The 15,469-nt window shown below is 41.5% G+C and overlaps 1 protein-coding gene across 2 annotated transcripts in view; it reads left to right on the top strand.

The window, feature by feature from the left end:
* LOC119781905 (myosin phosphatase Rho-interacting protein-like) overlaps positions 1–15,075 on the top strand; it is a 52,490-nt gene extending 37,415 nt beyond the window's left edge. The window contains exons 14-22 of one of the 2 annotated variants that reach the window (XM_038282557.1): positions 12–474; positions 800–892; positions 3,228–5,126; positions 7,653–7,800; positions 7,881–7,995; positions 9,033–9,192; positions 13,290–13,391; positions 14,451–14,537; positions 14,612–15,075. In XM_038282557.1, coding sequence (XP_038138485.1) covers positions 12–474; positions 800–892; positions 3,228–5,126; positions 7,653–7,800; positions 7,881–7,995; positions 9,033–9,192; positions 13,290–13,391; positions 14,451–14,537; positions 14,612–14,752 — 3,208 coding nt within the window. In that variant the 3' untranslated portion in view covers positions 14,753–15,075. Of the gene's footprint in view, positions 1–11; positions 475–799; positions 893–3,224; positions 5,127–7,652; positions 7,801–7,880; positions 7,996–9,032; positions 9,193–13,289; positions 13,392–14,450; positions 14,538–14,611 lie in introns of both variants that reach the window. The other variant, XM_038282549.1, reaches the window with a different exon arrangement.
* The last annotated feature ends 394 nt before the right edge of the window (positions 15,076–15,469 follow it).

The raw sequence follows: 15,469 nt of genomic DNA, 5'->3' as shown, positions 1-15,469 counted from the left end.
CATATCCTCAGCTTACCTGGCCGCCACATTCCCTCCAGCCCGCCTGAGGTCATCCCCAAGCCAGATGTGACGCAGGACTCTGCAACCAACAACGTTCCTGCAATTAAAGACCACCCCCCCAAATCCAGGAGTGTTCTGGAAAGACAGAACGAAGGTGAGAACCAGGCGACGGCGAACACCGACCACTCTCCAGAGCTGGGTGATCTGGAGAGACGGAGGAGGCGGGAGGAGAGGAGGAAGAGGTACGAGAGCTTGTTGGGCTTCCCTCTGGGCAAAGGGGAGACCCAGAAAGCAGAAGACGGCGCCGTGAAGGCCCTGAGTCCAAAGTCCCAGAGGAAAATGGAGGAGAAGATAGCAGAGTGCTGGAGGCAGGTGGAGAGCACCAGGCTGAGACCAGAGAGGACGGTCATGCTGTCTGCTGAGGACAGGGATACTCTGGAGGTGGAGAAGCAGCTGCAGGGCTGCAGGAAGGTGGTGAGTGGAAGCTCAGTGTACCTACAGTAGCTGTATAAAGTGTAGCATGGTGCTTTAGGTACTTCCTTCTGATTGGTTCAGCTTTTCTGATCGCCAGTTTACCATCCAGCTGGAGCCCAGATTTAAAACTGAGCTGCTGTTTTAGCAAATGTTGAAAAGTTAAAACATTCATGATAAGCTAACGTGCTGTCTTCAGTCTCTCTGAGGGACCGACCTGCACAACATTAAAAAGATCAGATATGTTTAAGATGTGATCCTATTTCTCCTCTTGTTACTTTTCCTTCATTATTGCTGTGTCTTGATTGTATAATGTCTGCTGTTGGAGGTCGATGAGCTGAAATCCCAGCTGGCCGATTCGGAGCGCCACAGACTCCAACTGGAAGCTCAGCTCAGAGCAGCCGGATTGTGTCTGAAACAGGTCAGTAGATACAGAACCCTGTCACTTTCTGTTATAGAATAGAAAAGCTCTTTAATGTACCACAATGGGGACATTTTGGTGTTACAGCATCAAAAGGTTATAGCAAAAGTGGTCACACAATTTGGAACTTAAAAAGTGTATAAAAATAACAGAATAAGTGACAAAGTTGAGAAAATAAACAAATAAAATACTGTACTGTACAGTTTTTTTTTACAAATATAAATACTGTCATCTAAAGAATAAATAATCAATAAACAGCTGTGGACATTTTTGCAGTAATGGATATGTTAAAATAGCAGCAACACCAGAGATGTGCAAAAAATGACAGCAGCATGTTATGTAAATGACTAAGAGAGAAACTGAAAAAAATCAGCATGAATGTAAAAACGTATTGAAGTTGTTGGAAACATTGGTGGTTATAAAGTCTTCCAGCTGCTGGGAGGAAGGATCTGTGATAATGCTCCCTGGTGCATTTAAGGTGCAGCAGTCTGTCACTGAAGGAGCTGTCCATTTCAGCACCAGCTTCAGGCATGGGGGGGGACATTATCCAACAGAGATTTGAATTTAGTTAGAATCCTTTTGTTTCCCACAGATACAGATACAGATCATGTTACTTTGCTGAATTTTATTTGTGTGATTATTCTGTTGAGGGAGGCAGTTGGTAAATGGTTCTCAAAGGCTTTTTATATAAATGCAAACATACAAAATTTGGCTTATGTTCAGCCAAACCTCCTTTTGCCGCAGCTGCAACTTTGAGTTGTTTAGTATCGTCTCCTTTATCTTCACACATCTGGAAACTAAAATGTTTGCTTAATATTTTAAAGTGAGTCGGCTTAGATGGAAATCATCTATGGTCATCATTCATATTGTCTTATCTCACTTTTGTCACTGGATATAGATCTTGACTTTCACTGGTCCGCTCTGACTCATTATTGCGCCCTGATCTAAACTACACCACTTTATTCTGGCTGTATGTTCAGGGTCATCGTCTGCTGGAGAGGGAAGCTTCACCCAAGTTTAACGTTTTCTTCTGCAACTAAGAGCTTTTACTCCAGGACTGTCCTCTATTTAGCTCAACAAAAGAAAACAAATCTACACAGCATGATGCTGCCACCACCGTGGCATAGCTCTGAGTATAAATATATTTGTCCTGCCAATTGATTTTTTTACTTCTTTAATGAAGACCAAATGTAGTCTTTATTAACCAGTCAAGGTTTACAGCTCCATCCTGTGTCCATTTTTAGACAATGGATTGAACAAGCCTCAGGATATTGTTTTATGATCTAATCCTGCTTTTAAACCTCCACAACTTTCTCCCCGACCCATCTGCTGGGTCCCTTGGTCCTAAAAATATGTATTTTTTATCTTCTCTAACAAACCTCAGAGGCTTTTGCATTCTGACATTAAATCTCTCAGAAGTTAATTCAATCTGAAGATGATAGCTGCTAGTTTAATGTTAATTCTAAACCAAACATGCAATTTACCTGTTCATCAGACAAGCAGAAACCTCCACATATCTTCTGAGCTCCTTTTGCTTCCTTAAGTCGCCACCTACTTTCAGAAATGTGAGCGATGCTCACCTGCAGTTGCTTCTTTTTTGGGTTGAATCTGAGAAATTTAAAGCTGAGGAGAAGCCATTTCTCAGCTCTGTCATGGAGCTACTAGGATCTGGAAACATCTGAGCTCCAAGTCACCTGACTCCAAACTACTATTGAGTTCAAACTGCTATTCCTATTGGTGCAGAATCCATTCATGTTAATATTGGCTTTGTTAACAAGAAGTAAATCTTTATGCATTTTGGACCTGTCGGCCATATTTAAAAGAAATGTATTTATATACTTTATTTTTCAATTTATCAGTCAAATCAATATTTCTATTCTGCATATCTCTACATGTCCTATGGATTTTTTTTTTTTTTTTATGAATTTTTTTATAGAAACTTTAGTTACTCTCAGGTAATAGTTCTATTAATTAACCAAATAACGGAAATTGGTTAACCTGAATTTTTTTTAAGGATATTAGAGTAAATGGGTTGAATATTAATACATGCTTTAGTTTTTAGAATTTGTAATTATTTTAATTTTCCAATGAAACTTTATCTGTATTGATCTGTCTTTGCAAATTCCAGTTTTAACATGAACAAATGCAGGAAAGTCTATAAGATGTGAAAGACTTACAGTATATCCAGATTAAATCAGTTTTTTTATGTCTAACTCTGCTATGGATCAATGTTAATATCTCTTTGAAGAATTTAGCAGCCATCATAATCAGCTGTTGGTGAAATATTCCTGCTTGCTATCTGAGTTTCTCCTTTCCTTCTGTTTTTCTCCAGCAGGACCCTTCGATCTTATCTGAAGCAGTCTTCCACCCAGCAGATCTACATTTAAAGCCACTAAAAGACATAAATGATTTGGATCGATTGTGTCAGAGGGAACCACATGCTAAATCACCTTCATTAGGCTCAGACTGTGATTCCCAACAGTTTTTTGTACCAGAAAAACCTGTAGGGAGAGACATCCGTGAGAGCCCTGTTGCTACAGACCAGTCTGTAATGAAGAGGCTTTCCCAAGAGGTTGAGCTGCTCACCAGTCAGAACCAGGCTCTCAACCAACGCAACCAGGAGATGGTAAACCAGCTGACTGAGGCAGACCGTGAGATCGAGAGGCTGAAGGTAGAGCTGGGCAGCCGATACACGGAGCCCCATCACCTTCCTGAGGTCGAACAACAGGAGAAGATGAAGCTGGAAGACTTGGAGAGGCAGCTGAGTCTGAGGAACCAGGAGCTCCTGGAGGCTCAGATGCTGATCACCTCTTTGGAGGAAAACCTGAAGGAGACGGAGGCGCTGCTGCAACTAAAAAATGCAGCAGACACAAACAGATTAGCAGAAGAAGAAAACAAACACAGGGCAGAAAAGGCAGAGCTGCTTCAGAGTCTGGATGCTACAGAGGCCAAAGTGATGGAGCTACAGAGGCAGCTGGAAGAGTCGGAGCTGACCCGCAGGCAGCTGGAGAACCACAACATGGAGCTGAAAGAAACAGGAGAACTTTATCTGCAAAGAGCTTCAGAGGCCGAGGCAGACATCAGGAGGCTGGCTGAGGAGAAAGCGGAAGAAGAAGAAGACAGGAGCCGGATTGTTCCTGCTGAAGAAAAGATCCAGCAAGTGATAGAAGGAGCAGTAATGAGGCAGAAAGCTTTAAGGACACTACTGGAGCTTATCGAAATTTTTGACTTCAACGGAGAACCAGAAGAAGAGGAGGGGAGTTCCGGCATGGTGAGGCAGCTGAGGTGGGAGGAAACATTTTGGAGATCTCTCCTGGATAAACTGAGGGACGATCGGCCTCAGCTGAAGAACCCGATAGGAGAGCTTCTGTGTGAGGTGGTGGAAGGGTTGATGTTGGAGGATCAGATGGTGCTGGAAGGCCTACAGCTGCTTCTTCACCTGGAGGAGATGAGAGGCAGTGAAGCAGGGACATGTGAGAGCAAAGCTTTGGACGATGGAAACTTTATCTCGAAACAGGAAAGTTCTGCACCTTCTGAAACCAGAACAGAGGAGGGAAGCTGTAGGTCTGGTTTAAAAGATCATCTGAAGAATCTGGAGGCTGTTACACAGACCAAGATCTCCTCACTACACCTCCTGGCCTCCTCCTCCTCCTCTGGAAGCAGCTCTGCTCTCGACAGACTGCTGCCAGCAGCTGATAGACTCTATGATTTTTACTCATCTCCCCATCCTGTGTCAGTTTCTTTCATTCACTCTGCAGCCACCCAAGCGTTCTGCTGCTGCCTTCTACGCAGGCTTCAGTCCAAATACGAGAGGAGAAGATGTTCCAGCTGTGTCAGCCTCACAGAGGAAAACGAAGAGCTAAAAACAAGACTGTCGACCCTGGAGGAAGCGTCTGTCTCAGATAGTCCCAGGATGAGCACAGGCTGCCAGACTGATGAAAGATCCTCAACGTTTACAGACACAGAGCTACAGAGTTCTGATGTGGAGGAGACGTCTGACATGGAGCTGACTGAGAGCGAAATCCCTCTGACCGCACTGCAAACCGTCGCAGCATCAGAAGAAAGAGATGAGGAGGAAGCTGGCCGGGAGTCACAGCGGCTCTCTGAACTCAAGCTAAAAGTGGAAGAGCTGGAGGAACAGCTGCGTGTCTCAGGAGAGAAGCTGAGGGAGGATTCTGAGGAGAAGATGAGAAGTCTGCAGGAGCAGCATGAGAGGGAGATAGAAAAGCTGAAGGTAGGCGTTTCCCCTTCCCTTTTGGAGGTTCAGGGTTTCCAAACAGTTCTCTGTGGTTGACTTTTCTTTCCTCCCACCGGCTGAGTCCAAAACCTGGATCAGGAGGACATGTCTGCTTTGAACGCAAACATTGTAGGCCTCCCTTCAGCTTCTTAGCGAGCGCTTAGCTTGTAGAGAGAGGGAGGAAATGGTTTTGCTTGTGTGATACTTTGCAGCAATCAACTTCAGGGCTGAAACAATTAATCAGATTAATTGATCAATGAAAAAATCGTCAACTAATTTAGTAATCGATTAATCATTAACTGGAATACAGAGACTGTAAAAGATGCCTTTAGCTGACAGAGCGACCCAGAGCAGTAATTATACCCAAACTGTAAAAAAATAAACATTTTAAATGTAAGAGAAAAAATACAATTTGTTCAAGATTTATTGTCAACTATGTTTGTACTTACGAGGAATTTGACTTGATGTTAATGGTGCAGACAAATTAGATATTTATACATGATACAGAATCTATAGTTATATACACTATAAAACACACAATGTGCTATATACAATATATAGTATATAGCTATATACAGGGTTCCCGCGGGTCCTTAAAAAGTCTTAAAAGGCATTGAATTTTTCAAAATAAAACTAAGGCCTTAATTGATATTAAAATATCTTAAATCAGTCTTTCGTAGGTCTTAATTTTTAAAACATCATAAATAGGATTATTTTTATTACAATTTATTTTTGTAATCTAAATAAAACATTAAAATTGACCATTTTTTATTTTATTTTTTATTTAAAAAAAATAACGGCTCGCCATTATGGGTTCCGTCCCGATAGCGGAACCAATAAAAGCGTTGTTGCGGCCGGGACATTTGGGATGCGCCATTTACTTTTTGTCTGGAAAATATGAGCAAGTGTAAAATGTAACCAAAATTGTCTCCAGCCAAGAGTTTCCTCCATGGCTAAAACCAGGGAACATACATGAGGCTCAGTGGATTTATGCAAGAAGTCATTCAAGCTCAGAACGATGGGAATTAAGGCAGTGGAGTCACACATGCGAAGCACGAAACACAAAGCGTCAAAATGGAGTTAGAGAGAAACAGCCGGTATTTCTCAGTTTAGTTCCACCCTTGTCTCTGCAACGCCTCCACTTATCACCAAATCAAACATACTAAGAAAACCATACAAAGAAAAATAGCTGCAAAAAAGACTTAGCACTGGTTATGTTGGGGCTTTAAAACTGATTTGTTTTGTTCCCTGCTAAAACAAAGTTTGTGAATTCAGTTAAATAATTGTTCAAATATATCTGTCATTTGTGTGTTTTTAGCTTTCTTCCTGTATGGGAAGCTTTTCAAAATTTGAAACATTAGTGCAGTGGTTTATGTCAAAATAAACCTTTGGGTTAAGTTGTCACAAGCAGGTTTTTCTTGTGTTTCTTGTGAATTTGGTCTTAAATTTTTATTTCAAGTGGCATTAAAGTCTTTAATAGTCTTAAATTTAACTTGCCTTTTGCTGTAGGAACCCTGTATATACTATATACACATTAGGCTGTGCGTTAATGGTCTATCCAGAACTCCTTAAGTGGATAAGTTTGGGTTTCACCTGCTTTAATTTCAAAAAAGTCTTCGAAAAAAAGTCCTTTGTAAGGAACCTTCAGTTATCAGATTATTAATCCAACAGATTAATCGATTTGCAAAATAATCATTAGTTGCAGCTCTAATCAACTTACATTAAATAAGCTGGAGCAATAACTTAAATATATGCTAAGAGAATAAAGACCTAAATTTGAAGAGGGAATTTTAAAAATGCTGATTACAAATAGTTTAATTTCATAAAGCTGTTTAGATTCAACTTGTTCAATGATTTTCTCAGCAAATCTTTTTTTCATAGGCTGGAATTTTAGTGTTTGAAAGGTTAAAGTTACAGTGGAGGATGTTCTTCTTCAGTGTGGATCATCAAAATAAGTGGCCCTCCTAATTATCAATCATTCTGGTGATGTGTACGAAAGGTTTTCACTTACCGATGGAGAGTCTGACATAGTGGAAAAATTGCAAATCTTTTAGAAAGTAAGCTTGTATGAGAGATTTAAACAGCAACTTTTAAACAGAGTGCACTAGGAGAAAGGGGCTTGTGCACGCGTTTAATAGAAGTTCCCTCTCGGGAGAGGGTACAGCGATGTTCATGTGCATTGGAGAGGGCGGGTCTTTTCAAATAATTCACTTTACCTTTAAGGGGAAATTTGATTTCTGTGAAAATGAATTAAATCTTCATCTGCTGCCGTACAGTAGAGATTAAAAACCACAGAAACATTCATCAGGGTTTTGTGGATAATTTCTGATCTCCAGTTTCTGTGAAGCCTTCGTCTGCAGAGACCAGCTTAGCTCTGTATTTATCTTCTATATATATGTGTGTGTGTGTGTGTGTGAGCATTGGTGTATTAAATTTTCCCCTGCTGGTCTCCACTTAAGGATGATCTAGATTAAATATCAGGCCTTTAGACTGACCTGAACTGGAGTGTGTTTGTGTTTCCAGGCCACATGTGAGCGCGGTCTGGTCGCCATGGAGGACTGTCATGAGAGGGTGGTGGAGGAGCTGCAGCGTCTGCACCAGCAGGAGGTGGAGCGCCTCCTGCTGGAAAGAGAGAGACTGCTGGAGGAGGAGAGCTCAGCCACTGCCACCGGTGAGATATCTTTGGATTTAAATCTAAAAATCAGAATCCATTCTCAAATAACCCTCTCTCTCTTCCTTCTCCTCCTGCAGCAATCGAAGCGATCATAAACGCTCACCGTGAGGAGCTACAGAGGGAGATCCAGAGAACCAAGACGGAGAACTCGGATGGAAACATACAGCTGGAGGAGATCCACAGGCAGCACAGGTAGCTGCTCTACAGAAACTGAAGGGACAGCTTAACAAATCATTAAATCATTTACAGAGGAGTAAAAACGCATCTGACTGGGAGAAGGTTGAGGGACTGACTTTGCTGTCAGAATTAATTTGATTAAAATAAATAGTTTTGTTCAGAGAACTTTGAGATGGGAAGAAAAACCTCCCAAGTTCTCACCCTAACAACATTTAAAGTCAAACTTCTTTCCTTCAGGAAGTCAAAAGACTTTTTCAGTTGCCAGTAAAAAGCTCAATAATCTTTAGAATCTGGTGAAGATTTTCATCCAGGTCATAGTCATTCCAAAAAAGTAAAAAAAAAAAAAACAATCCACTAGACTTTGTTTCCAAGTTTGAAGACGTTTCACTTCCCATCCAGGAAGCTTTTTCAATAAAAAATATCAGAATTAGCATTGAGTTTGAGGCTTTATAGGGTGGACCAAAAACACAGCCTTGTTTTGGCCTAGAAAACATGCAAGTTTAACCAGATGGACGGGTCTGCCCCTTTGGAATTAGGGTTGTTTGAGTTCTTTGTAAGCCTGTAAAATCCCATACCTGTCTATGTCTCCAAAAGGGGGTCGTTAGAGGGAATTGTTGGCCTGGCTGGAACAGGCATTGATTTTTTGTCCCCTCTATGGGGGTGGGGGTTGCGATGATAGCAGGAAGGAATGACCCCCATTCCAAAGGGGCAGACCCGTTCATCTGTTTCAATTTGCATGTTTTCTAAGCCAGAACATAAATAAAAGCTTCCTGGATGTGAAGCGAAACGTCTTCAAACTTGGAAACAAAGTCCAGTGGATTGTTTTTTTTTTTTTTTTTTATTAAAATCTTTCAGAAAAACATATTTTTATCCATTAGGATAAATAAACAAACAACTAGTACCTTCATGTGTTGAAACATTCCTCTAAAAGTTAGGTTTTAAGAAGGGCACTATTCTCATATTTCCACAATTCCCTAAGGAAACCAACAAAACATGAAGAATAGCTCAAGTATTTGACCCTATGATGCTAATTCTAATCTCTGTGTTTAAAGGGAGGAGCTGGCCTCCTTCCAGCGGGAGCTGGATGTTTTGTCCCAGCAGTTCTCCCTAAAGTGTCTGGAGAATGGACATCTGGTCCAGGCTCTGGACGCAGAGAGAAAGGCCTTGTGTCAGTGTCAGCAGGAGAACCAGGACCTGAGGAGCAGGAACCAGGTGAGACAGACTCTTTCCTCGCTGCTCCCTGATTATCATTGGGTTCATCTGTCATTATCTCAGCTTCTTTTAGTCATTTTTCTGTCTCTATCTGTAAACTAGAACCTGACATCATAAACGTCTCTTCTTTCCTCTTGAATCATATAAGTGTTTCGGATTAAAGCGTTATATACAGCAGCGAATGAGCTCAGAAACTCATGGAGATCTGGGAAAAATAATTGTAGTGGCACTTAAATTATTAATTCTCTTGAGAATGAGAGCAGACAGAGAAGCAATCAACCTTGTGTCTTGGTCCGCCTTTTCTGCTCTGACAGAGAAATGCTAACTCAGATTATCACCAGATAAAAACAAATACCCTGCATTAGCGGAAGAGACGGGCTGTCCGGTGGATCTGGTTCAAACTGGACACTATTATGGACAACAAGCAGGGCAAACATGACAACAGATGATAAGCTGATCTGACATGGACACTCAGTCCTAACAGTGATGCACCACGGATGGTCACATATTAAAATATTCCCTCCATCAGGCTGTAGAGATAATCGCAGCTGGAGCTCCACGGCTGAGTTTTCTTTCCCAGCTTACTTACACGAAGGGTATTTCCTATTTAGTCCTGTTTTCGTCGCTCTCTCCAACCTATACACACACACTCACACACACACACACACATACACTATCGTTCAAAAGTTTGGGGTCACATTGAAATGTCCTTATTTTTGAAGGAAAAGCACTCTACTTTTATGAAAATAACTTTAAACTAGTCTTAACTTTAAAGAAATACACTCTATACATTGCTAATGTGGTAAATGACTATTCTAGCTGCAAATGTCTGGTTTTTGGTGCAATATCTACATAGGTGTATAGAGGCCCATTTCCAGCAACTATCACTCCAGTGTTCTATGGTACAATGTGTTTGCTCATTGGCTCAGAGGCTAATTGATGATTAGAAAACCCTTGTGCAATCATGTTCACACATCTGAAAACAGTTTAGCTCGTTACAGAAGCTACAAAACTGACCTTCCTTTGAGCAGATTGAGTTTCTGGAGCATCATGTGGTGAGGAAATCAAAGAATTGGACCAGTGAGGCTGTGGAGGATCTTCAGGCGTGTTTGGGTTCTACTGACTGGGACGTCTTCAGGGCTGCTACCAACAGTCTGGATGAGTTCACAGAGGCTGTGACATCATACATCAGCTTCTGTGAGGACTGCTGTATTCCAACACGAACCAGGGTGAATTACAATAATGATAAACCCTGGTTCACTGGCAAGCTCAGAAGACTAAGATTGGACAAGGAAGAGGCCTTCAGGAGCGGAGATAAATGCAGATTCAAAGATGCAAAATACAAGTTTAGCAAGGTGGTGAAAGAGGCTAAACGACTGTACTCTGAGAAGCTGCAAAACCATCTTTCTGCCAACGACTCTGCCTCTGTCTGGAAAGGGCTTAGGCAGATAACAAACTACAAGCCTAAAGCCCCCCACTCCATGAACGACCGACAGTTAGCCAACGACCTGAACAACTTCTACTGTCGTTTCGACAGACAAAGGGACAGTCATGCATCCACCCCCCACAACACCACCCAACAGATCACCTCCACCCCCTCCTCCTCGGTGACAACTCTTTCCATAAAAGAGAAAGATGTAAACAAAATCTTCAAAAAACAGAACCCCCGGAAAGCTGCTGGACCAGATTCTGTCACTCCATCCACTTTGAAGCTCTGTGCGGACCAGCTGTCTCCAGTGTTCACAGAGATTTTTAACACCTCACTGGCGACATGTCACGTGCCAGCCTGCTTTAAATCCTCCACCATCATCCCTGTCCCCAAGAAGCCAAGGACCACAGGACTTAATGACTTTAGACCCGTCGCCCTGACCTCTGTGGTCATGAAGTCCTTCGAGCGTCTTGTGCTGTCACACCTGAAAGAAATCACGGACCCCCTCCTGGACCCCTTCCAGTTTGCCTACAGAGCCAACAGGTCTGTAGATGACGATGTCAACCTGGCCCTTCACCACATTCTCCAGCACCTGGACTCCGCAGGAACCTACGCCAGGATCCTGTTTGTGGACTTTAGCTCGGCCTTCAACACAATCATCCCAGCTCTGCTCCAGGAGAAGTGTGCCTGACTCCACCTGCAGGTGGATCACAGACTTCCTATCGGACAGGAAGCAGCACGTAAAGCTGGGAACACAGTTCTCTGACTCACAGCTCATCAGCACTGGTTCCCCCCAGGGCTGTGTTCTTTCTCCTCTGCTCTTCTCCCTGTACACCAACAGCTGCACCTCCAGTCATCAGTCTGTCAAGCTCCTGAAGTTCGCAGACGACACCACTCTCATCGGACTGATCTCCGATGGTGACGAGTCCGCCTACAGGTGGGAGGCTGACCATCTGGTGACCTGGTGCAGGGAGAACAACCTGGAGCTCAATGCTCTAAAAACAGCTGAGTTGGTTGTAGACTTTAGAAAGAGCGCAGCCCCAGCTACCCCCATCACCCTCTGTGACTCCACCATTGACACTGTGGAGTCTTTCCGCTTCCTGGGAACTATCATCTCCCAGGACCTAAAGTGGGAGCTGAACATCGACCCCCTCACCAAAAAAGCCCAGCAGAGGATGTACTTCCTGCGGCAGCTGAAGAAATTCAACCTGCCCAGGACAATGATGGTGCAGTTCTACTCCTCCATCATTGAGTCCATCCTCACTTCCTCCATCACCATCTGGTACGCTGGTGCCACCGCCAAGGACAAGAGCAGACTGCAGCGTGTCATCCGGTCTGCAGAGAAGGTGATTGGCTGCAATCTCCCATCTCTCCAGGAGCTGCACGCCTCCAGGACTCTGAGGCGTGCAGGGAAGATTGTGGCTGATCCCTGGCACCCCAGTCACAGATTATTTCAGTCACTTCCCTCTGCCAGGAGGCTGCGGTCCATCAGGACCAGAACCTCCCGTCACAAAAACAGTTTTTTCCCATCTGCTATCGGCCTTATCAACAAGGCCAAGACCCGCCCGTGACACTGAACAATGTTTCTCTCCCCCATTCAGGATTTCTGCGTTACATTAACGCACAGTCTACTGTTTGTATATAGCTTCTGTGTGTATATATATTTTATATATATTCTATCTTATTTTGCTATTTTGTTTTGTTTTTTGTCTGCACCAACAACACCAAGTCAAATTCCTTGTAAGTGCAAACCTACTTGGCAATAAACTTGATTCTGATTCTGATTCTGATCACATTAGTGGGCTCAATTAAAGGCTCAAAATGGCCAGAAAAAGAGAACTTTGATCTGAAACTCGACAGTCTATTCCTGTTCTTAGAAATGAAGGCTATTCCATGTGAGAAATTGCTAAGAAATTGAAGATTTCCTACAGCGGTGTGTACTACTCCCTTCAGAGGACAGCACAAACAGGCTCTAACCAGAGTAGAAAAAGAAGTGGGAGGCCGCATTGCACAGCTGAGCAAGAAGATAAGTACATTAGAGTCTCTAGTTTGAGAAACAGACGCCTCACAGGTCCCCAACTGGCATCTTCATTAAGTAGTACCCGCAGTAGCCCGTTTGTGCTGGCACCAAAAACCAGACATTTGCAGCTAGAATAGTCATTAACCACATTAGCAATGTATATATAGAGTGTATTTCTTTAAAGTTAAGACTAGTTTAAAGTTATCTTCGTTGAAAAGTACAGTGCTTTTCCTTCAAAAATAAGGACATTTCAATGTGACCCCAAACTTTTGAACGATAGTGTATATATATATATATATATATATATATATATATATATATATATATATATATATATATATATATATATATATATATATATATATATATATATATATATATATAGCGCTGCAGTTTTAGTAGAAAATCTTAGCATAAATCTAAAGAACAAAAGGTAGTAAAGTGTTGATGTACAGCTGTGGCCTTTTTAGAGGAGGAAAAAAAAGATCTTAGAAAATATTTTATTTTACGAGTCAGAAAACACGGTAAAAGACATAAACACTAAGAGCAAAGCTAAATAAGTACAAACTGCAAGTATTTTGTTTTTTATAAAGAACGTTTTTAAGACTTCAATAAAGGAAAATGAGCTGAATTTGTTTGCCTTTTCAGAAGCTGAGCGGTCACCTGGCGGCAGAGATCACCAGACTGTGTTCTCTGGCCAAAAAGGACCAGCTGCCACTGGGTCAGACGATGGACGCGTACGAGATGGAGGTGAATTATTCATTTAAAACTACCAATGAGTCTGTTTCCTATAAACTGCAACAAATCAGAGTTAAACGTATTAAAAATGTAGTAAATTGGTTTGGTTAGGTGGTAAAATTATGTCACAAGGTAGTATAAGTGTATTATTAGCTAGTATAATGGTATTAGGTAGTATATTTGTTTTATAATGGTAATTAAAGGTAACATGATGGTATTGTTGGGTAGTACATATAGTATCATTATTTAGTATTATGTATTTAAACTATTTAGAATAATGCAACCTCTTTAAAATGCTATTATGATAAAAAATGGTCTGATGGTAGCATAATTGTATTATTACTTAGTGTAAGAGTATTTAGGTAGTACAATAATGTAGCTTTTTAGCATATTGGTGTTTTAATTAAGTATAATGTATGATAAGGTAGTATAATGGTAAGGATAGGTAGCATATTTGTATTAATATTTGGTGTTTTAAGGTAGTATAATCGTATTATAAGGTGAAGTTGAACAAATCCTGGGTTATTATCTGGCCTCACAGATCAGCATTTGATCTCAGTTTAATTCAGAAATCCTTTTTGGTCCCAAAAGAAATTAAATGTTGTTGAAACTCATCATTTCCGTAGCTTGTAGCTTTTAGTTCATGGTGGCCGCAGGCTTTAGGTTCTCCTGTAGGGGTCTGTCAGCGGATCTGGAGAAGCACATAAGATTGTTTCAGCACCATGACATAAAGCGGCGCATCGGCTTCCTGTACTCATCTGCTCGCTCATCTCTGATTCACCCAACGGCTGCAGAGTCATTTTAGCATTTCCACAGATGACAGGAATTGGTTTAGTCCTGGGAGTCTGAGATGTACAGAGTCCTTAATCTTCCAGATTGATGGACCGATTCCTCTGAAGTCGTCTGCCTTGTATTCTCGCTTTGATTGTTATTGCTATCCCAAACACAGAAGCAGATCTATAAGAAAATAGCAAAAATAGGAAAGAATTCCTGTAGTCTGTGGAAAAATTCAGCCTGAGTTGGTGCTGAAAACCACATCTTTTTTCCCCCAATTTTATTTCCTTTCTTCAGATCACGATGCGCGTGAAGGAGACGGAGGTTCAATGCCTGAAGCAGGAGGTAGCGTCTCTAAAGGATGAGCTGCAGGCAGCAGTAAAGGTGAGCATCACACACAGCTTAAACATGCAGACAGAACATGTAAGGAACACTAAAGTATTTCTGTTTCATCGCAGGACAAGAGGAATGCAACGAAGAGGTACAAGGATGCGCACAGTGAGCTGAGCATCCTCAGGGCCAGAGCGGCGCAGGAGGCCGAGGAGCTCAGGGAGAACCTGAGGCTGGCTCATCAGGCGCTGGGAGAAACGCCTCCCTGAACTTCAGCTGGATTCACTCATCAGTGTTTTACATCAACAAACTGTTTCCTCTCCTTCTCTCCCCTTTTAAAACGGATTTCTATTTCTATTTTATATGAGGAGCTTTTTTTGTTTACCTTTTCAAGTAACAAAATTTTTTAAATTTAACTCACTTATTTTCAGATATAAGATATACTTTAATTTATTTTTTAGTAATATAAAAGCCTTTTTTAATAAAAGGAGCTTGCTCAACCATCCTTCTGTATTCTTTTAATAATTTAAGAATGTCTTTTTTTATTTGTTTAATTGAAATATTTGTATTGACCAGAAATAAACCAAAATACAGCACATCTCATGATTTTTATACGTAAATGTTTTACAGACCGTCATTGTTTGTACTTGTGTAGCACTTTGTAAAGTCAAAGCTCTTCACACTGCATTCAGTCATTTATACGCTGATGGTGGTGAGCTACATTAGCCACAGCTACACTGGGGCACACTGACCAAAGCTTGGCCTCCCCACTACAGAGACGGATAAAACTAGGGCTCAAACCGGCAACCCTGCAGCTACAGGATAAACATTCCTGCCTCCTTAAACAATTAAGAATAAGATTCTTCTTATTATTTATTTATTTATTGCAAGTAACTGTTTTTTTCTTTTGACATTTATCAATTTTGTTTGTTGTGAGCAAAAGATTAGTTTACATTCAGACTAAAACTGTAGAAACAGAATTTCTA

The sequence above is a fragment of the Cyprinodon tularosa genome, unplaced genomic scaffold, assembly GCF_016077235.1.
Source record: "Cyprinodon tularosa strain WSP-4 unplaced genomic scaffold, ASM1607723v1 ctg104, whole genome shotgun sequence".
NCBI classification, from domain to species: domain Eukaryota; kingdom Metazoa; phylum Chordata; class Actinopteri; order Cyprinodontiformes; family Cyprinodontidae; genus Cyprinodon; species Cyprinodon tularosa.
This window is presented reverse-complemented; position numbering and strand designations above follow the sequence as displayed.